Here is a 24,000-nt window from a genome sequence, read left to right as displayed (position 1 = left end):
GCATGTGCTGAAGAGGGTATATCCAGTTAAGATTGTATTTCATTCATTATAACTTGTATGTTGTTAAAAGATATAATATGGAAGTTTGCCATATATAAGGCAGGTGTGCGTGTTTAGCTTTACCATTCTCTTCCAGACTTGTGTATGTCTGCCTTGAAAAAACTTTTTAAAAAGTATTTAGATTTCCTTTAAATAAATAAACTGGACAGAATATTTTTTAATGCTGAATTTTATTTAAAATACATTACTCTTTCAATTTTTTAAAACAAGTACTCATATTTCAAAGCCTTATTTAGTTTTATAAAGGAAATAAATGGAATTAATAGAAATGAAATGACAAATCATTTTAAATTACAGATTAGGACTCTAGCCCTGCAAATATTTATGGGACGAGTCTTCCCATTGGCTTTGCTGAATGCAGTTGGCCTATCCATATCCAAAAGTTCTTTGTGTGCACAAGTGTTTTTGCAGGATAAGAACCTAAGAAACTGATCCTGCACTGCTTTGTGATGCAAAATTCCCATTGAAATCAAGGAGCCCTTGAAGTTCCACAGTTACAAAATTAAAATAATAAAATAGAAAAAATGAACACATGTAAAACTGTGCGCTCTCAAGCAGAAGAAGCCATCTGTGCAGAGAAATAACCAACAAAATCAAATTGAAATGCATGTCTTAATATTTAGAGCAAGGTGTTTCATATGAACAGGCTTATGGCAAAGCAAAGTAAATTTCAGACACAAATGCTGACATTGGAAGGTGTAAGAAGTTTAAGGTTTCTTTCCCTCTCGCTTGATTGGACTTTGCATTCTGTACATGAAGAAGAGTACGATGACGTAGTATATGGTGCTTTTCAGGAGAAGGGCAATGTATATTAAATACGCCGTCCTGTGCATTAAACTCACTGTAACAGCAACACAAGATTTAAAAAAAACAAACAGTTAATGGTGCATATTCTACAGCCTCAAAGAAAAATAAGTATAAAACCATGTGTCTGATAGTGGAAGGTCTATACAGTATTCAGTTGCAGTAACTATACTGGCTAATCAGACTATGCATAAATGAGTGTGTCTGCTAACCAGGTCTACGTTCCGAATATACCTGCTCATTCAGCAGAGTTGGTAGAAAAGAGGCACTCTGAATGTTGGTATCGCTACTTTCTGCTAAGGAGTAAGCATGATGCTAGTGCTTCTGGCACTGACAGTTTTTATAGTAGGGTGTTGCCATGATATTAGGCCAAAATTTTCAAACCTGGATGCTTAAGTTTCTTCTAAGTCCATATTCAAGCAGCTAAATAAAAGTGGTTTGATTTTAAGACTTTCTGATCACCCACAAATTATACTGAAATAAGCTGGGTCATCAAGCATTCAGCACCTTTACATACCATATGAAAATTTTGGCCTTGGATACTTTTTATAATTTAACATGTTAAGTATTAGATTAAAGAACGGTTGCATGTGTAGGCTAAAGAAGAAGGACACGTGGCATGTTAACAGAGCACAACAAATACCACCAAAACATATATTTCAGCAGAACCTCTACAGTGTTTAACCTGAGCTGCCCATGGGCATTAGTTACTGGACACACTGCAAATGTTAACGTTTGACAGGGTTCCACATCTAGAATAATTGTGTGGAATATTTACAAGAGAATAGTTTCATTTTTGTCTTAACTATATGAAATAGTGCTTAATTCTTAACTATATTGTAGAGAAAATGAGAATTGGACACAATTACCTGTGAAAAGTCTGTTGGTACAACCTGCTGTGGTTTGAGGCACTATGGAGGTGTCTGAAAGGATAGAAGCATAACATGTAAAGAGGGCTTTAATTGTCAAATGGGATTCTTGTTGAAAATTAACACACCCCTTTCTTGACAGAAGTTCAAAGAAAAAAAGATGGTAAAAGTATTATAACTACAGTGACTCAAATATGTAAAGTTAATATTTTAAAAAATGAGCACCTAGATTCCATCCAGAGTAAATGCTCTGTAGCATATAATTGATGTGCAAAACCAACAAGAGAGAACTGGAAAAATGCATATGCTCCTGCAAGTGAGTACTTGTATGCCTTATATAGAGATTTAGGTACTGATGTTGCAATCAGATCAGTCAGTGCAAACCTCTGTGCCTGTTAGGAGCTCACTTGAAGTCTTTGGTATTTGCATGGGTGCAGAGGTCTGATTGCAGATTCTGGACGTTGGCCCTTCTGTGTAAGCTAGTTTCTGTTCATGTTGAGCCAGATGCATTTTGTCCCCCCAAATTACTCAGTTGTGTTTGCCCCTTTGCAATGTGTATGTATATTCGTTAGATAAAAATCTGGCCACCTGATTTTGTTTCTAGCCTGAGGCAGACTGAGATGGTTGGCATTCTGGGTAGTGGTAATGTTGTCTAATAGCTGTACAAGAGACAGAAGAAAATAATCCTGATGAGGATACAGTCTAAAGCCCATCTCTTAGGTATATTTGATGTGCAAGAGGGGGATGGTCAATTAGCCTAATTTTCTATTGTATTTGAAAGAGATAAATTTGTATCTGCTCTTATTAATTGCCTCCATGCTGACTGAGACCTTGGGATAAGATACATACTGCAAATGCATCCGATGAAGTGAGCTGTAGCTCACAAAAGCTTATGCTCTAATAAATTTGTTAGTCTCTAAGGTGCCACAAGTACTCCTTTTCTTTTTGCAAATCAACAAATAACCTTAAAATATGTTTTTATCAGATGGCACTTTGAGAACTGAAATGTAAGGATAATGGGCCAGATTCCGAGCTAGTGTCAATTGGCCTGGCTCTATTAACTGGACTAGAGCTATGCCAGTTTACGCTATCTGAGAATCTATCTGTGAACAGAAGTTGGAAAAATACCTATTCAGTCAAAAGAATGAAGAAAGATTTTGTTCTTAAAGATCTGAGATCTGGTTTAGATAAAAAACAAACAGAAATTACTTCTCAATTTATTTTCTTTTTCTCTTGCATTATCTTTTTCATTTTGGTTTGTGTAATTATTCTGGTCTGCTGTAACAAGTTAGATGCTATGTGTGTTATTACTTTTGTTGCAATATATAACACTTGTTCAAAATCAAACACTGTAGGCCGGGTCCGTGGCTGCTGTAAATCTACAGAGCTCCATTTACTTCAGTGGTGTTATGCTGCTTTACGCTAGCTGAGGAGCTCAGCCAACATTTTCATTCATTATAGAAAGATTTTAAACTGGGGGAGAAGAGCCAAAACTGAACTGTTGATGGAGAAGTTTCAGTGACAGCCAGCTTATGGAGAGATGGAAACCAATAGTGGCTGGAGAGTGGAAACCCTTTTAGGAACAGTAATACAATTGATTGTTTTAATGTAAAGAAGCAGTGAACTCTCGAAATATATATAGTATTAGTTTTAATAATATAGTGTATCTACCTGGAGATTCGATAGAGACAAAACCTTCTTTTTTTTCATGTTGATATTTGCAGCGATAATTCTTATTGCTATTTTTATCTACGGTCAGCCAGCTGCTTATTGAGTATGAAGGTTGATAGTTATCAGGAGGCCAAATTTCCCCATGCACTGCATTTTCCTCTGCATTCTTCTTGTCGTCTTCCCAAGTCACCTTAATAACATTTGGGTAAAAATCCTCAATGAGGCATATGTGTGTTACTTTCCCATCTTTTTCAGTAGAAGGAGGCAGGACCTGGATCTTGCTGGGATCGAGTTTTGCTTCTGTGTCTGGATTCATTTTAGAGAGAGAAATGAATGTGTTAGAAATTAAGTACATTCAGAATTGCAGTATACATGGTGGGCTGTTCTTTTGAAACAATAAAGAATTCAGAGATTTGAAAGTGGGGGAGAGAGGCAATTCCATTTCTTGCATCCAATTCCTCCAAATTGCACTCAAGCACACAATCTTAACTCTGAGTTCATCATGAGGACGATATTCTGTTGCCAAATGTATTAACTATTTAAGTTCTATAATATATTGTTACTGCCTATTAAATTGTGAAGATAGGAGTAAATTATCCACTTATGGGTTACAGCTTTAGGGAGTTGGAATTGCAGAAGTTTATGTGCTTGAATTGAATGCAGGTTTTTGTGGAACAGAAAACTGCCTACTAACTTAGCTTCCAAACTCAAAATATATTAAACACTTGTTGAATGAATGCTGAGTACAGCTTTATGTTCTGGTTCATTTCAAAACATTTGTGACCTTGAAAATCTCCCCTTTATTTACCCAACATTTGTGTATAAAAGACACCATGATAATGAGAGGAAGGGTACAGCTACACTGCAGTTAAAGGCACGACCATGACTGGCCCATGTCTCCTGATTCTGACTTGCAGGGCTGGGGTTGTGCTGCTAAAAATTGCAGTATAGATGTTTAGGCTTGAGCTGGAGCGCAAGCTCTGAAACCCTACAACGGAGGTGGTCTAAGAGCCCAGGCTCCAGTCAGAGCCTGAATGTCTATACTGCAGTTTTTAGCACCAAAGCCTGAGACCACAAGCCCAAGTCATTTGACCCAGGTCGGAGACATGGTGCCATGGGATTTTTATTACAGTGTAGATGTACCTGAAGGGAAGAGTATTTAAAGTATTTTAAAGTATTTAAAAATCTTTTAATAAGGCCTCTCTTTAAAAATCACTAGAATATTCTATCAGGAGATAAAATTGCCCTGAACTATCTGCATATACTATTTAAGAACCTTGTTTTGCACCTTTAAAAAGAGAGTTAGAAAAGTAATCTTTAAGTTTCTTAGTGTGGAAAAGGCTTAACCTTGTGAAAACATTTTTTATCAATTTTTCACCTTAAAATGATATAAGAACATAGAAGATGTATTCTAGTGCAGACGCAGCCAATACAACTTCGGGGAAACTGTTGCTGAACGCCATTTTGGGAAATTACAGTAAATACATTAATATGCATCACTCAATGACAAATATCAATTACGAAATTAGCAAGGATGATACATGCTGAAATGACTTTGTTCATGTATTTGGCCAATGTAATGGAGTGTTATGCATAATGCTCAACACTTCTGAAAATCATGTCACTTAAATGCCCCAATAAGTATTTAGGAGTCTAACTTTAGTCAACCACTCTGAAAATCTTGATTCTGAAGCATTACTAACTTTGGAGCTCTCAACAGAACTCCGCTATCAAATCTTTGTTGAGGAATAGAGCTATGGCTCTCAAACCGGTGACCCCTTTCACATAGCAAGCCTCTGAATGCAACCCCTGCCTTATAAATTGAAAGCACTTTTTATATATTTAACATCCATTATAAATGCTGGAGGCAAAGCAGCAGCTTTGGGGTGGAAGTTGACAGCTTGCGTAATAACCTCATGACCCCCTGAGGGGTCCCGACCCTCAGTTTGAGAACCTCTGGAATAGAGGGAGTGTTGAATTTTATTTCATCCCTGAGTTTGTGTAAGTGCATGAAATAAGACTGAACCAGGTCAGAAAAGACTTTCCTACCAAAATCATGATCTGTCGGCTCGTTTTATATGGCTGACAGTAAATGATACATTTTTTTAAACAGTATATTGAATTCACTAGTTATCACAAGAAGTGAGCAGGTTGAAAACACATCTACTGCTGCTAATTTCTGTCTCCTATTTGTCACTGTGGGATACAACCAAGAGAATAAGGTTCCCAACCCAGCTAACTGCCAAAGAAATATTCTCTACAGAATGAGGCAACGTTCTCATGTTATAAATGTGCACCACAAAGAAGAAACAGAAGGTTATTGATATTTCAGTAGTGTCAAAGGTCCCCAAATGGGCACCATGTATTCTGTGCATTTTCTATTTGTTCCAATGCTTAATTGCAGGTGAAAAATTAGAGGCCATTTAACAAAATAGTTGGCCTATACTCCACAAAACATTTAGTTGGAATTTTTAAAGGCAGTAAGAAGGGATTTAGGTGCCCAAATCCCTTTCAAGTTCAGGCTCCTTTGATAATGTCAGCCATTGTTTTTAGTCAACTGAGACACAAATAGATTAGGCCCTGCTCCCATGAAGTCTTACACATGTGCTTAATTTTATGCTTTCTGAGTAGTCCCACTGATGTCAAAGCTTGTGAAGATTCTTCTGCTAAAATGGTTTCAGCTTATTTTTGTGCTGTCTAGCTATTCTAGAGTTTTCTGAAACTATTTGGAACTAAACCAGACTATAACCTTGTAATTAGGGTTGTGTCAAAAAGGATTTAAAATATCTTGAAATTAGAAGCAAATACAGACAGCGGAAACATAAGACTACCTAACCAAGAAAAGTCTCTTCATTAAAGAACTTTCCCTCATTTTGGAAATTGTCACCAAAAAGGGAATTGATTTTTTCAGTTCTTTCCAATTTAGATCCTCATGCTCCAGCACTAATTAGTTCATCATTTGGGGTTCAGTCTTACATTCCATATAAACCAAAAGCACCCAGGAATACAGGATTATGCTTGAACAGTAAGTTTACCAAATTATTTACTGACTCAAGTCTTGTATGTATTCAAAAAACCTTTACATAGCTTTCTGCCCGGTGATGTTGTGCTTTGCAAAAACTAATGATGATTTCTGGCATTCTCTAGTTTTTTAGCAATTGGAGTCACGTTTACATGTTGATACTTTTGCAAGCACATAGTTTTTTGTATTTGTACATGCTTAGATGGGCGTCTATCCGATAAAAAAAAATCTGAATTTTGTCTATATATAAGCAGCATGTGTGTTTGCATAAGTGGGCAAAATCTGTTTTAAATATCTCGCCTCATTTTAGGTGAGATATAAAACACCTTAAGGCCAATGGGATTTTTTTCTTTTGGCTTCAATGGCCTTTGGATAAGACATTTTAAGAAGATAAGGCTCCTAATTTCCAAGTCAATTATAGTTTCCAGTGTGGAGCTACTTGTTGTTTTGGTCCAACTTAACTTTTCAAAACACCTCGCTTGTCTAATTTATTTAAGTGGAATTTTTAACAAGGAAGGCATGCTGTAAAAGAATATATTCTTATTACTTTAAGTATCACTTCTCTTTTTTAAGATGGCAATTTACTTTGGGTCCTTTGGCTTCACTCCTTGCTCAAAAGAAATTCCTATTACTTTCAATGGGAGGTTTTCTAAAAGGAGAATTGCAGGGTTAAGTTGTAATTGACTCACTGCTACTTCTTTTTGTGTCTGTTGGCAATCTGCATGCCACTTATAGGTAAACTAATCATACATAAATAATGTTGATGGGCTATTTGAGAACAAAGTCTGTTATGCCGTCAATTTATTATAAAATAAGTAAATGGTATGCTTGTAATTTTAATTTTGCATTATGTGCTTGGTCCAGCAAAGTGCTGAATGCTTCTATGAAGTTCTGAACGCTTCTCATTTCCCACTGAAACCAACGGACATTGAGGGTGCTCAGCACCTGGTATTCTTTACACCCAAAAGAGAAAAGGATTGTTACGATGTTTCTCTGTTGCTAACCATTGACTTATGATTTCATTAACATTAGTGGTGTTAATATATTATTACACTCATAATAAAATTTTAGCCAGTGCACATTCTTGCATTGAGATAAATGATTGAGCTTAATTTGATAGATTTTGCCATTATGAAACATTTAAAATAGTTTGTCTGAAAACTTACTAGTTAGGACAAGTTTTGTGCCAGTTCCAAAGATTTTTGCAGCTCCCAGAGTGTTAAAACTTACTACAAAAACTGCCCAAGACTTGTCTATTCTGAGGGGTCAGATCTGAACAAATATTGCTAAATAGTCACAACTGAGAGCCAGTTAATTCAAGCAAAGAAATGGTGGAAATTTCAATACATTGAGCTTACACTGGTATTTTCAAATACTATATATTAATATTAATCAATACAGGGTGAGCTTATATTGGTATTTTCAAATACTGTATATTAATATTAATTTGGTAGCTTTTAAATTCTGTTTAAAAAAAAATCATTTATTTCACTGACCGAGAGGATCTGTTTGACATTTGAGACCTAATGTTGGACTCGTACCTATTTTCTCTTACCTAGTGGATTGATGGAAAAGGGTATTTCAGTTAAGTTCTGCTGGATGCTCAGTGTTTTTGTCCCTGTACTGCCAGAGTAGTCAAATGGATGCATTTTTAAAATGACAATATAAATAAACATGTAATTAGAAAAAATACTCATTTTACAGTACACTGTGACCTATCTCCTTTTCTCAAGATGTTGTCATGACATCTTTCCAGCTACTAACTTCTTACATCTGCTGACTAATACGTACTTGTGATATGAGATGCTAAATCCTGGTCACCGCACTAAGCTGAGTAAAGGTGGTTTCTCTAGGAGAGCTACATGATGGATGGGAAGATGAAATCTTTCCCCCAACCTAGCTAGAGCATCATAGCCCAGGAGCTTCAGTAAAGTCCATGCAGTTGCCCACCCACTGAGCAGGTGTTCTGGCCAGTTGATTTCACTAGTGTCAGACCCACTGGCCATTCCATGCTCTCACCATTCCCCTACCCCCGGTTCCACTGTTCTTTGGTTCACAGGGGTACCCTAGCATTGTCTCTTTGGCTTGCACCCTGCACTGGTTGGAACTGTGGATGTTCTCCTGGTCTGGGGTATTGACCTTTACAAAAGAGAACAACTCAGCTTTGACTCAGGTTGAGTAAAAAAACCCCTCTATATCAATAATTGTCAATGTTATCACTCATTTGTTTTACTCTCAATTCTGTACATTAACCTCACGTTTAGATAGTAAAGACATTCATTCTTCTACTGTAGATTGCATATCACGTTTCCATTGTCTGTTATCCTTTCTGAATAAATTGTGCTCTGCAGTCTCTAATTTTATATTACTACATTTTTTCTCTATGCTACTATAGAACTTAATTGAAACAATGAGCTTTGTGCCAGAGCCGAAGACTTTGATATCATTGTTGTCACTGTGTTCATGTGCTTTGCAAAAACTCGTGGGCCAGATCTTCAACTGCTGGAAATCAAAGGTGCTCCATTGAGGATCTGGCCCATATAGCTTCCATATGGTCCAATATAGCTTCATATTATTTGATGTGCAATTGTGAACAGAAGTTGATAGAATCACTTTAATATACTAGACTTTGACTTTTCCTTACAAAATGGCAAATGCTTGATGCTGTATTCTGCTGACACCCCAAACTCCGATAGATTGCATTGGATATTTGGAATACTTTAGGAGCAGACATGCATAATAAGTCAAAAACTTCAAATGCATTAGAATTTCCTCGGGCTGGGATCCCTCAGCATCACTTGAAATTTTGATTTTTTCTTCTAAATTGAATTTAGCATTTGTGAAAGGTGCCAAATTGGACTAGAAACTGGAAACTACCTATATTGAAAATACTTCAGCATTCTACAACAGTGGTTCAGTGCTTAGTAATGCCATTGTAAAATGTGATGGGTGATTTTGGACCATTGCTGGAGAATCTGTTTTATTTCCTGCTGGATTTCTTACCTGGTCCTAACAGTGTATTTGAAATCTGTTTGCAAAGGACACCTTTAAAGGATGAGATGGTAAATTATTCTTAATACACCTTAAATTCTTGGTATTTCTGCTAAGTGTCAGCAACAGTGCCTATCATGTTGAAGTTTTTTCAGGTGGACACCTGTCCTCTGAAGATTCTTTGCTCATAACTGCCCATCGCTTTCTGCCATAACTTTGGATTTGGTCTTTTAGGGCCAATGGGATTTAGATCAGATACTTATATATTTTTTCTATAAAGAGTTTGTTATATTCAATCAAAAATCAATACCAAGAACTGTTTCAAAAGGCAGGAAACCAATTAAAACCAACCCCAGACTACTAGACAATCTTATCAAAATAATTCTCAGTAACGGTAGCTCCTTTGTACTTTATAACTAATGATCTGCACTGATCACTCTGTTCTTAATGCACTTTGTTTTACAAAAACCCAAGAAATTTTCATCATATAATGTGAGATATGATCTTTGGACAACCTTTTAATAAGAATGCCAAATATTTTTGCATTTATTTCTGCTATGAAACTTAATGTAAAGTTTTGGTGAATTATTTTTCTTACTTTAAAATAAAATGACCCAGTGCTTCTGAAAGTTGCCATATACATAGCATGGTACACTGAATCCCTTTCTACACAGGAGAGAGAAAACACAGGCAGGTACAAGCGAAGTTTCTTCACACCATCTCACCGAGCCATGTCAATTTTGTCCTGGAAGGACAACCGCTAGGGCTGAGAGGGGACATTTCAGTCTCCATATTCAATTCAGTCTTTGGCTTCTGCACTGAGCCTGCCATTAGTACCAGGTTTATTCTAGAATATTACGTTCAGTAGAATCCAGTTATACCATTTTAATGTAAACTTCTTCAGTGATGACTAGGTACACTTTAATTGATATAATATGAGAAGCACCATTATTCCTATGTCGTGCTTGTTAAAAGCACCAAGCTTGGTTCTGTTTCCAAATCTTTTTCCTCATCTATTCCATTAAGCAAGAATTCTGAAGAATTCTGGTAGGTATTGACCCTGCTCCCATTTACACTGGTGTAAATCTGGATTAGCTCCATTTTAAATGAATGGAGGGAATTCAGTTTAAAAAGAGGAATGACGAGTGTGAGAGCCAAATCAGGACTCATAGATACTAAGGTCAGAAGGGACCCTTCTGATCATCTAGTCCGAACTCCTGCATAACGCAGGCCACAGAATCTCACCCACCCACTCCTATGAAAAACCTCACCTATGTCTGAGATATTGAAGTCCTCAAATTGTGGTTTAAAGACTTCAAGGAGCAGAGAATTCTCCTTCAAGTGACCCGTGCCCCATGCTACAGAGGAAGGCGAAAAACCTCCAGGGCCTCTCCAATCTGCCCTGGAGGAAAATTCCTTCCCAACCCCAAATATGGCGATCAGCTAAACCCTGAGCATATGGGCAAGATTCACCAGCCAGATACTACAGAAAATTCTTTCCTGGGTAACTCAAATCCCATCCATCTAATATCCAATCTCAGGGGATTAGGCCTATTTACCCTGAATATTTAAAGATCAATATAAATATACATGACATGAAAAGCAATTTCTCCTTCTTCAGTATCCTTGTGAATAATGTTGTCTCTGCTAAGAAGTACGCTCTTACAACATGGGTAAAATCCTGGACCAAAGTCATTGCCATTGAGTTCTGTAGAGTTGGGTTTTCACCTCATGTTCTTAGAATAGAAAAGCCCGATTCCCATAATTTGGAGTCAAATTCAGCCGTGGCACAAACAGCCACAATTTCTTTTGATTCTACTTAGAATTGTGCCAGGATCTGAATTTCTCCATGATTTTAGGTGTTTTCTTTTCTCAGGAGGAACTTACTTAGCCAATATTTGATATTTCTCTTTGAAAAGATATTTTATCATTAAAATGCTTGATTGTATCCTACAGGATTAATACACTAATAAATCAAGTGAGCAATCTTAGGTGTTCATGCTGTAATAAATAATCGACACGTATCACAGACCTGCTTCTCCATTCCTTCCATAGTCAAAACAGCTGGTAAATCTATGGGAGTTTTGCCTGTCAAAGAGTGCAGGATCTTATATAGGTAAGAGGATTTAGGAAAACTGTCCATTGTAAACTATAATGCTAACTAAATTGTATTTACATTCTTAATACCATACAATATTCACTGAAAGCAACATACTGATCCTGATCTGATATTTTTAGAATTAATTAAGGTAGTGTATTTATTTTAATTGGCAGCATTACAGCAGTTTACCTTTAGTTGAGAGCTATGGGGTACTAAGGTAAACTTGATTGTGAATTCAGGTTTAAAATAGACTGACTGTTGTAGTTGATTCATATAAATGGGCAGAGAGTGGTTCTGTGAGAGTAAGGACCTGATTTTCCTTTGTCCTGTGTTTGTGCAGTCAGTTATACCAATGCAAACTAGGTGTAACATGCAACTTAATGAGACTGGTAGCATTTCCCATCGACTTTTCATGAGCGTAAATGGCTTCCACAAGCAGGGTAAAGAAGACTCAATCCCCAAGTATACATTGTGAAACACTATTAAGAATAATAGCAAGTGTCAGTTTGCCTGCAATGCCAACATACTTCACACAAGATGACAATATCTAGGGCCAAATTCTTTCACGTACACTGCGGTAACTACAAGTATTCAGCTATGAAGATTCATAGATACTAAGGTCAGAAGGGACCATTCTGATCATCTAGTCCGACCTCCTGCACAGCGCAGGCCACAGAATCTCACCCACCCACTCCTATGAAAAACCTCACCCATGTCTGAGCTATTGAAGTCCTTAAATCATGGTTCAAAGACTTCAAGGAGCAGAGAAGCCTCCCTCAAGTCAGCCATGCCCCATGCTACAGAGGAAGGCGAAAAACCTCCAGGGCCTCTCCAATCTGCCCTGGAGGAAAATTCCTTCCCGACCCCAAATATGGCAATCAGCTAAACCCTGAGCATATGAGCAAGATTCACCAGCCAGATACCCAGGAAAGAATTTTCTATAGTAACTCAGATCCCATCCATCTAATATCCCATCTCAGGGGATTTGGCCTATTTACCCTGAATATTTAAAGATCAATTACTTACCAAAATCCCATTATCCCATCTCCTCCATAAACTTATCGAGTAGAATCTTAAAGCCAGATAGATCTTTTGCCCCCACTGCTTCCCTTGGAAGGCTATTCCAAAACTTCACTCCTCTGATGGTTAAAAACCTTCATCTGATTTCAAGTCTAAACTTCCATAGTGGCCAGTTTATACCCATTTGTTCTTGTGTCCACATTGGTGCTGAGCTTAAATAATTCCTCTCCCTCTCCTGTATTTATCCCTCTGATATATTTATAGAGAGCAATCATATCTCCCCTTAACCTTCTTTTAGTTAGACTAAACAAGCCAAGCTCCTGAAGTCTCCTTTCATAAGACAAGTTTTCCATTCCTTGGATCATCCTAATAGCCCTTCTCTGTACCTGCTCCAGTTTGAATTCATCCTTTTTAAACATGGGAGACCAGAACTGCACACAGTATTCTAAGTGAGGTCTCACCAGTGCCTTGTATAACGGTACTAAAACCTCCTTATCCCTACTGGAAATGCCTCTCCTGATGCATCCCAAAACCGCATTAGCTTTTTTCACAGCCATATCACATTGGCAGCTCATAGTCATCCTATGATCAACCAATACTCCAAGGTCCTTCTCCTCTTCCGTTACTTCTAATTGATGCGTCCCCAGCTTATAGCTAAAATTCTTGTTATTAATCCCTAAATGCATAACCTTACACTTCTCACTATTAAATTTCATTCTATTACTATTACTCCAGTTTACGAGGTAATCCAGATCCTCCTGTATAATATCCCGATCCTTCTCCGAATTGGCAATACCTCCCAGCTTTGTATCATCTGCAAACTTTATTAGCACACTCCCACTTTTTGTGCCAAGGTCAGTAATAAAAAGATTAAATAAGATTGGCCCCAAAACCGATCCCTGAGGAACTCCACTGGTAACCTCCCTCCAACCTGACAGTTCGCCTTTCAGTAGGACCCGTTGCAGTCTCCCCTTTAACCAATTCCTTATCCACCTTTTGATGTTCATATTGATCCCCATCTTCTCCAATTTAACTAATAATTCCCCATGTGGCACGGTATCAAATGCCTTACTGAAATCTAGGTAAATTAGATCCACTGCATTTCCTTTATCTAAAAAAATCTGTTACCTTTTCAAAAAAGGAGATTAGGTTGGTTTGGCACGATCTACCTTTTGTAAAACCATGTTGTATTTTGTCCCATTTACCATTGACTTCAATGTCCTTAACTAATTTCTCCTTCAAAATTTTTTCCAGGACCTTGCATACTACAGATGTCAAACTAACTGGCCTGTAGCTACCCGGATCACTTTTTTTTCCTTTCTTAAAAATAGGAACTATATTAGCAATTCTCCAATCATTCGGTACTATTCCTGAGTTTACAGATTCATTAAAAATTCTTGCTAATGGGCTTGCAATTTCAGGTGCCAATTCCTTTAATATTCTTGGATGAAGATTATCTGGGCCCCCCGATTTAGTCCCATTAAGCTGTTTCAGTTTCGCTTCTACCTCTGATATGGTAATATCTACCTCTATATCCTCCTTCCCATTTGTCATGCTACCATTATCCCCAAGATCCTCTTTAACCTTATTAAAGCCTGAGGCAAAGTATTTGTTTAGATATTGGGCCATGCCTAGATTATCTTTTAACCTCCACTCCATCCTCAGTGTTAAGCGGCCCCACTTCTTCCTTTTTAGTTTTCTTCTTATTTATATGGCTATAGAACCTTTTACTATTGGTTTTAATTCCCTTTGCAAGGTCCAACTCTACTCGACTTTTAGCCTGTCTCACTTGATCCCTACATGTTCTGACCTCAATTAGGTAGCTTTCCTTGCTGATCCCTCCCATCTTCCACTCTCTGTATGCTTTCTGCTTCTTCATAATCACCTCTCTAAGATGCTTGCTCATCCAGCTTGGTCTACAACTCCTTCCTATGAATTTTTCCCCTTTCTTGGGATACAGGCTTCCGATAGCTTCTGCAGTTTTGATTTAAAGTAATCCCAGGTCTCCTCTACCTTTAGATCCATAAGTTCTTCAGTCCAATCCACTTCCCTAACTAATTTCCTTAATTTTTGAAAGTCAGCCCTTTTGAAATCAAAAACCCTAGTTGCAGATTTATTTTTGTTAATCCTTCCATTTAGTTTGAACTGAATTAGCTCATGATCACTTGAGCCAAGATTGTCCCCTACAACCATTTCTTCTATGAGGTCCTCGCTACTCACCAAAATTAAATCTAAAATGGCATCCCCTCTAGTCGGTTCAGCAACTACTTGATGAAGGAATCCATCAGCTATCGCATCTAGGAAAATCTGAGCCCTATTATTATTACTAGCACTGGTCCTCCAGTCTATATCTGGGAAGTTAAAGTCTCCCATGATCATGCAGTTTCCATTAGTATTTACTTTATTAAAGACATTAAAAAGGGCTTTATCCATATCCAAATTAGATCCCGGAGGTATACTGACTACTTCAGAGATTGCTTCTTTTGTTTAAATTGAGAAGCATGATGTTGCTTCTGTCAGAGTTGTTTAATTTTATGCATGTTTTTTGTATAAATGAATTAGAGTAATATCAAAGCTAAGACAAATTTTTGCAACTGGACAAGAACAGCATGCTTATGGTGGCACATCATCTGAAAAATGACATTTAACAGCTGAAATATTAGAAATATTCATTTCCTTGAAAAAATCTACTTTAAATCCCTCAGTAAATATTGCAGGTTTGCTCTGAGATTGAAAAGTTGATGTATTTGGGATCAGATCATACCCCGTGCTAACAATCCTGACTTGCACTGAAGTCTACAGGAATTGATGGTGTTCAGCACAGAACATTAAGTGCTCACTACTTCACAAGATCAAGCTTACAATTGTTCACCTTACCTGTAATAAAAAGATTTTAAATGATCACAATAAGTCTCTCTAGCTTTGCATTACTGTAACTACCACATAACTTACCTGTTACAATGAGCTTGGTACCAGAGCCAAATACTTTGAAGCTATAGCCCCTAGAAGTATCACAGTGAGCAAATTCTTTGCAAAATACTGTAGAGATCTAGTATCTTTATGTTGATGAACCAGTAGTTGTTGCTTTAAAAACTGATTGGCTATTTAAATTGCTTTCTGGCCTAGCAATAAAATAGTAAATAAGGAGAGTGCATGGAAAATAATGTGAAAACTGTGGAGGTGATTTTCAAAGGGGCAAAAGAAACTGAGACATGGTTAAGTTAGATGTGCCATTGAAAATCTGTCCCTAAAATTAATCTGATTCAATATGATTTAGATTAGCTGTTACTAATAATTTGTGGAAAGGAACAATTTACTTTTTAAATTAGGGTCTACAGCCTGAGGTTATAAAATTAAGCCTGCATGCTGCCATCATTCCATGATGGTGCTCCTAATGATAAGATAGACTGAGAGTAGAATATAGCTCTTAAATTGAGTATATTCATGACAATTATTTTGGCTAACTTCTGCCATTTGGTGTAATCAGAAATATTCCCCAACAGAAAACATTTGTTCTTCAGAAATATTTGTTTGTCTCAAGGACTAGGCACCCAGCAAGGACCATTTAGCAGTATTGAGAGGGAAGAATAAACCTAATTAAAGACATAGAATTCTCTCAATCCCATGAAATCCAAACATGGTTGAAACATTTTAACAATTTGAAATTCATCTTTAAAAAATATAATTGAGAATCATATTATTGGATCAATTATCATATTTTATTTAAAGGATTACTTTATCACGTATACCGTCTGTTTATGTAAAAAATAAGCAAACCTCTTTATTCCCCATCACTATCTGGAATCAACATGATTTACTGAATTTTGGCCTTGTTTTGGCCTTTAATTAAGTGCAAGCTTAAATAGTTGCAGAATACAAATGGAAACATGTTTAAGTGCCTTCCTGAACTGGAGCTTTTTTTTTAGGAAAGAAAACACAATTGCATTAAGATATTACAACTATAAATGTACCTTTTAATGCTACCTAATGACCAGATCCTCCAAGTGCTGATGAGCCTCAAAGTCTATTTAAATGAATGAGCGTTAAAGAAGCTCAACAACTGATATGACAGGGTGCTAAATACAAGGTATTGTACAAAAAACAGAGTTCTACACTTCACATTTACTGCTAACAATGAGTGGTTCCACTTCAGAATATTTTTGCATAATCATCTCACAGTGTGACAACACTAAGCAACCTCGCCAAACAATTTACATCATTCTCATTGATTGTGCAAATGTAACTGGTTCATTCTCAATTAGAGAGACTATTATGGGTGAAATCCTGACCCCAATGAAATCAATTGGAGTTTTGCCTTTTACTTCAGTAGAGTACATAGATTTTACCCAGTATATTTATGAATTGCTTGATTTTGTCCTGGATAACAAGCAGAGTAAATACCCAGAGTAAATGTATGCTTTGAAAACATCTTGAGAAATTTACTTGAAACCACCAAGTTGGTGCCTGAGCCAAAGTACTTTACTCCATACTTACATCATTGAAATCATCTACAAAAACTAATGAATCATCAAAGTATGAATTTCACTGAATTCAAATTCTGATGTTCATATTTTAATTACAATGTTCACAATCTAAACAAGGCTTGCTATCGGCTACTTAATTGTGTGAGTATTAAATTGAGTTTATGCACTTTGTGAATTCCTGTGCCACCTTCCACCAAAAATGTTTTTTGTTCCTTGAAATACATCTCTGCATGGAAAATTGAGTGGGGTGAATTCCTGGTCACCACACACTTACATTAATTTCAGTGGATGAGCAGGATTTAGTCCTATGATCTCCAATGTGCCTGAATAGGAAGGATGGTTTTTTTGGTTAAAGCACCAGCGTGAGACTCAGGAGATTTGCCTTTTTTTCTGGCTCTCCCTCTCTCTCTGTGTTTGACTTTACATTTTAACATGTTCTTAATGTATAGTTTAGAAAATGACATTTGCTAAACAATGCATTATAAATACTGTTATGTACTCAACATTAACTAGCACTTACATTATTGATTGGACTGTTTCTGTAGCTTTAATCCGATAAAGATTATTATACGCAAAAGGGAAAAGATGCTTTCAATAAAACAACTTACTGAGAACCTGAAGACTGTTGCATGTCTGGCAATTTTCCTTTGTTAATCTTCATACACTGATATAGTCCTAATAACAAACTTTTAAATATTTTCATACCTGCTAAATTGAAACGTGTTGTGAATTTTACACTTGCTGACATTTGGACATTATTTTAAATTTAAATTTCTCCATTTCCCTCCTTCCTGATTCTTAACAGCTATTCAGTAAATATTCCAGCCTTTTACTCTTGTACTCACTTTACTCATTAGGATCATAAACTGCTCTCAGCAAACCCATTGGTGTATGTGGGAGTTCCATACACAGGTCAAGAGCAGTACATGTTTTATGTGCAAATTCCTTGTTTAAAATTCATTTATTAGGTCCAATCTTTTGTCCATTCCCTTGATTCTATTTACCAAAAGAAAAACAATCAAGAAAAAAAAAACTTACCTGAAACAACTAGTTTGGTTCCTGTGCCAAAGTACTTGATCCAGCTTGAAGTATCACGTTGACTTTTCATTTTACAAGAAGCTGTGGTATTTTACTTATGCTGCTGTGTCCTTGCTCAAATAACCAGGCACTCTAACCAGTAGCTGGGAACATACTTCTAATGAAGCATTCCTGGTTTCTTGACTGCTTGGAGAATTTAATTAATTCACATTTTTGTGCCCTCAGAAAGCTGATACAAATAAAATCACTGGAAAGAGAATTTATGTATGTCCTTGCAATTTTTCTGTTAATGAAGCCTCACTCCTTAAAATAGCAACTAGATGACAGCTTCTATTTGATTTTAATGTTGTAAATAGACTTTTGGATCAGGCAGTTCTTAAACATTTTCACTGTGTGGTCCACATAATAAAAGAGAGTATGTCTCATGGACTACAACCCCTTTTCCGTTCCCAATAGCATTGGCCATTTCCTCCCATCCGCAGTCACATCACATCTCTGTAGCAATTGCTTACATGGAAAAATAATACCCAAGAGAGAATTTCATTCTTAGCTGTATTACTGAAATTTAATAGATGGTAATGAGTACGAACCAGCATTATGTGATCAGCCAGCTCTCTAGAGACTAGCACAAAGAGGTCGATGGACCGCAGCTGGGAGTCTGTACTCCAGATACATATTTTTCTGTACGTTGGGATTGTTGTAGTTTGTGGGTTACTAATTTACTGCTATCTTTTTACATGGCTGCTGGGGAGGGGGAAAATATTTTCCTCTGCATACAGACATTTTAGAACAGAACAGAGATAACATCTGAGAGCCCACCTCATTTCAGACAGAAGGTGTGGATGACAATTGAGCATTTGGAAGGGAACTAACCAGAGTTAGTTAGTTATCTCTCTCACAGACACAGACACGGCCACCCCCAGCTCACTCACCTGCAGAATAATTCTGGGAAATAACTGACAGGGGGTAAGAAAAATAGAAAAAGAACATACAGTGAGAAGTTTCTCCCAAATGTACAAGTGGTTGTGTCAAAGGGCTTGTCTACTACCCAAAAGTTTATTTGGAATATCTCCCAGCATTGCAATAGTGCTGGTGAATCTTCCCTGGTGATCCCTGGGAGAACTGGTGTAGTGAGGGCAATAGCATTCACTGGCATGTTACCACAATGTCTTGTAGACCATCATAAAAACACCAGCACTAGCACTGCTGCACCTGGTGTCCTTGGTGGGGCTTTACTGATGTTAGTGCAACAGAAGAAGGTTTTGCAAAATAAATCCATTGTTGCCCCTCTACCTAGCAAATATACCAAGTCATAGTCATACATTATATAACACGATAGTTGTAATATGTCTTGCAAGTATGGAGAGAGCAAAACTGAATTTTAGCCGTAGTCTAGTCATCACGCATAATAACTTGCACTGGTGTTGCATTTTCCATCCAAGAATTTCAATGTACTTAATGCAATGCATTAAGCTTCATTGTCTATGTGAGGTAGGTATTATTCACAGCGAGAGAAACTGAAACCCAGAGAGTACAAGTGACTTGGTCATGCAAGAAAGGGTGCGGAGGTGCAGGGGGTAGAGACTTGGGAGAAAGAGGAGGGGAAGAGGTTTGGATCACAGTCCCGGTGCAGGTCACCTCCCAGTTCCACACAGGTTCCAGCAGCCCCGTAGGGGCTCCCAAATTGGCACCGGCCCCGAGTATGAGCTCCATGGGGCCATGCGTTAATCCACCACTGAGTAGAGCAGAAGAATTGCATCTCATGTCTTGTTTATCACACGCCTGCTAATACACTGAACAATGACGTTCACTTTTCTTGCAACAGTGTTATGTTGTTGACTCATATTTAACTTGAGTTTCACTATGAGTCCAGATCCCTTTCCACAGTACTCCTTCCTAGGCAGTTATTTCCCATTTTGTATGTGTGCAATTGATTGTTCCTTCCTCAGTGGAGTACTTTGCATTTGTTCTTATTGAATTTCATCCTATTTCCTTCAGATCATTTCTCCAGTTTCTCCAGATCTTTTTGAATTTTAATCCTATTCTGCAAAACACTTGCAACATCAGGAAGGGAAGCTGTTTAACCCCATTCCTTTTGTAGCTGCTTAGATAACCCTGGCTCATACCAAATAGGATCACCTCAATGCATCACCACTCCGACTCTTTAGTGATGAGTGATAAATAACAGTATAAAATAAGACATTGAAGGCTATAGCCTACCAATGGTTTCTCTGATAGGTTGTAAGGACTGGTCAAAATCTCTTCACTTCTAGGACCCAGGAGCAGTGCATAAAAGAGAAATAGAAGAATCATCCTCTCTCCTCCTCCTGTTGCTGATTTTTTCTATTTTAAATGTGTGACCATAATTATACATTCACATAGATGTTTACATTTAATAAAAATGGATTTGTTGTAGGTGGATGAAGTGGTAAGAGACAGATCTTGGCAGGACCTGGATTTCAAGGTGCGAGATATAGACAAACATTTTGCGAATACAGACTAACACGGCTGCTACTCTGAAACAAACATTTTAATTATAGATGGCACACTTTAGTGATAGTGTAGTGGGGCAACTGCCCCACTCTTGCTGAACAAGGAATAAAAGGACCCCTGGAGAGGGCTGTGGCTGGGGAAAAGGAGTGAAAGCAGGAAACCTAGGCTGTTTGGGGAAACAACCACAGCTGTGGCCAGCTCAATTAGGGCCTAGCTGGCCTTGAGAAGAGGGCTGTGGGCCAGGAGCTGAAGAGGAGGCTCACCCTAGCCCCGGAGGGAGAAGAGCTGAAGATGCCAGAGCTGAGCTGGGGCAAGAGCAAGGGCAGAGGGGGCGGGAGCGGGAGCCTGCCTTGGTGAAGGCCTGCACAGGTACTGGGGTTGCAGAGGTAGCTGGTCCTACCCCCCTGCCTGTGATGAATGGCCATTACAGACTACAGTCTGCCCTACTGAGTGGGAGCTAGATGATGACTGGCAGTAGCCACTGAGGCAAGGTGGGTTTAGAGGGTTGGGGGTTTCCCTAGGAGGGAGACCCAGAGTGTGGTGGCAGCACCCCAAGATAAAGCACACTGGGGTCTGGAAGGGACATGGGGCCAGCAGAGGGCGCTCCGTACTCTGGAAAAGAGCTAATTCCCAGGCGACCAGCAGGAGGTGCCATGCCGGCGAGTCTTTGCCTTGCTACAGATAGATGCCTGTAAGTTAACATTGGTGGAAACTTCCCATTACAAGACTCTGTTTTCAGTTGCTTATACATTTGCCAAATTTAAACTGTTCTGGCTGAAACTTTCCATGCCAGCTTTCTGTTTTAGGCTGATGCTAAAAAAAAAAAAAAACAGTTTTGGCACAATGGTGCAGCCATTTGTAGAAGTAGATTTCAGGAAAATCCATTATTTGCCCACATCAAAATAATTCTTACACCTGTGTTGTTTACAATTCCAGTTGGAAAAAGGCCCAAATTTGGCCAATGTTATCCACCTTTGGAAAAAATGTCAGTTTGCATGTCAGGAGACACTTTCAAGTTTGGCAGGTCCAGTCCCTGCAGACTCCATCTGCAATAAACACGCTATAGTGCCCTCCCAGTTCAGATGTGTGGTCAGTCTGGCCATGTGGCATCCCCACAAAGCTTCTGAGCATGCTGCAACCTGGTGCTTCGGGGGCTGAGCAGGACTTTCCTTATAATTGCTTCTCAGTGTTGCCAAACTCCGCAATTTTTTGCTGATTTGGCTACTTTTAAAAGGCCTTGGCAGCAAACCACCCCCCCCAACCCAATAACCCTTTAGTTGGCGACCGGTGACCCTATGGTTGATCTCTGGGTGAGTCAGAGGGGCCCTGTCTCTGCTGCCACGGATGACCTTTGTCCATGAGCAGCCACCATGGCGGGTGCACAGTGGGGTGGGGATGTGGGGGAGGGGTATGAACCCAGAATTGTCCCACGTGCGAGTGAGCCGAGGCTGCTGCCATGACGCCACCACGGAGCGCACAGGGGCAACAGCTCCCAGCGCCCGTTTCATCCACTGGGTGGTGGCACCTTTTCCCTCCTGCCACCTGGAGCTATTTCCTCTGCTGCTTTGTGCCTCTCCCCCCATGCAGCACAGCACCAGCGAGAGAGGGGAGAGGCCGAGTAGCTGCGGCTCCCAGGCCCCAGGGCACCTCCTCTCTGTGGTCTGGGGGGAATGGCTGCAGGTAGAGCCCAGGGCAGGGCCAGGTCTGGTGTTTGCAGCTGGCTCACGGAAAGCAGCCAGGCAGGAGCTGGCACAGGCCATGGTGGGTGGCCTGGAGTCTCAGTGGGCAGAGCCAGGGGCCAGGGCGGCCGCCTGCCCATAGCCACTGCCATGATTTTAGGTACAATTTTATCCCGGTAAATTTATGTGTGGCAGCAGTGCAAGGTCATAGAACACCAAAAGTTCTTGCGTCCATGACAGTGGTGACAAGCGTGACGTAGCTGTATCCTTAGCCATCACGTTTGTTTGCTTTCAATAAGTGTGAGAGAGGAGGAGGCGGGAGGTGGGGTGACCAGGAAACAAAGAGCCAGGTGGGCGGTGGAGAAAACAGTGTGAAATGGGGATGCTGCAGCCACAGGTACGGGGAGGAGCCCGGGAGAACAGCAGCCTGTGTAAAAAAGAAAAGGAGTACTTGTGGCACCTTAGAGATTAACAAATTTATTTGAGCATAAGCTTTTGTGAGCTACAGCTCACTTCATCGGATGCATCCTGTGTGTGTAAATCCCTTGGGGGTTACTGTGGGGCGGGGATGCGACTATATTCCCAGAACTCCCCAAAGTCTTGGATTTTGCGTGATTGTCCTTTGAACCCCCAGAGTCCCCTGTTTGCCCCAGGCTCCCCACCAAGTGGCATTGTGACCTAGCGCTTGGGGTCATGGCACCACTTAGGTTTGGCTCATCGGCCCCTCCGTCTCCATTGCCCACTTTAGCCACTGGAAAGGTTTGGACGTATGCACTAGGGCACTGCGGGGAGGAGGGGAAGAGTGTTGCTGCTGGGAGAGGGGGAGTGTGGAAGGAGCTGTGTCACCAACCTTGGTGATTTTGGGGGCTACTTTTCACACGTGTTTGCCAAAAACCTCAAGTTTTGAGGCTGACAACACTGTTGCTGCTGCAGGCCATTTTAGCACCAGATGTGACAGCAAGGACCCGTTCACCTGCGCATCTACCAATGTCATATATGCCATCATCTGCCAGCAATGCCCCTCTGCCATGTACATTGGTCAAACTGGACAGTCTCTACGTAAAAGAATAAATGGACACAAATCAGACGTCAAGAATTATAACATTCAAAAATCAGTCGGAGAACACTTCAATCTCTCCGGTCACTCGATTACAGACCTGAGGGTGGCTATCCTTCAACAAAAAAACTTCAAAAACAGACTCCAACGAGAGACTGCTGAATTGGAATTAATTTGCAAACTGGATACAATTAATTTAGGCTTGAATAGAGACTGGGAATGGATGAGTCATTACACAAAGTAAAACTATATCCCCATGTTATTTCTCCCCCCCATCCCACTCCCCCACTGTTCCTCAGATGTTCTTGTTAACTGCTGGAAATGGCCCACCTTGCTTGTCACCATGAAAGGTTTTCCTCCTTTCCCCCCCCTGCTGCTGGTGATGGCTCATCTTAAGTGATCACTCTCCTTACAGTGAGTATGATAAAACCCATTGTTTCATGTTCTCTGTGTGTGTATATAAATCTCCCCACTGTATTTTCCACTGAATGCATCTGATGAAATGAGCCGTAGCTCACGAAAGCTTATGCTCAAATAAATTTGTTAGTCTTTAAGGTGCCACAAATACTCCCTTTCTTTTTTTCTCTCTTCTCTGTGATCAATGCCTCCCCACCCCCGTCGCTAGCACCCGGGGATGAGGAAGCAGCCTGACTGAGAATGCAGATGGGTGAGGAGTGTGTGTGTGGGGGTGGGGGGAGAGCCCCGTGCAGG

At 39.4% G+C, this 24,000-nt stretch overlaps 1 gene segment (V, D, J or C); it reads right to left on the bottom strand.

Annotated features, from left to right (window-relative positions):
• Positions 1–296: 296 nt before the first annotated feature.
• Positions 297–18,827, bottom strand: LOC119851543. The segment is given in 4 exon segments: positions 297–901; positions 1,734–1,787; positions 3,405–3,710; positions 18,061–18,827. Coding segments are annotated over 4 exon segments (564 nt in total).
• Between the last annotated feature and the right edge of the window lie 5,173 nt (positions 18,828–24,000).

The sequence above is a fragment of the Dermochelys coriacea genome, chromosome 2 (assembly GCF_009764565.3).
Source record: "Dermochelys coriacea isolate rDerCor1 chromosome 2, rDerCor1.pri.v4, whole genome shotgun sequence".
Lineage (NCBI taxonomy): Eukaryota > Metazoa > Chordata > Testudines > Dermochelyidae > Dermochelys > Dermochelys coriacea.
This window is presented reverse-complemented; position numbering and strand designations above follow the sequence as displayed.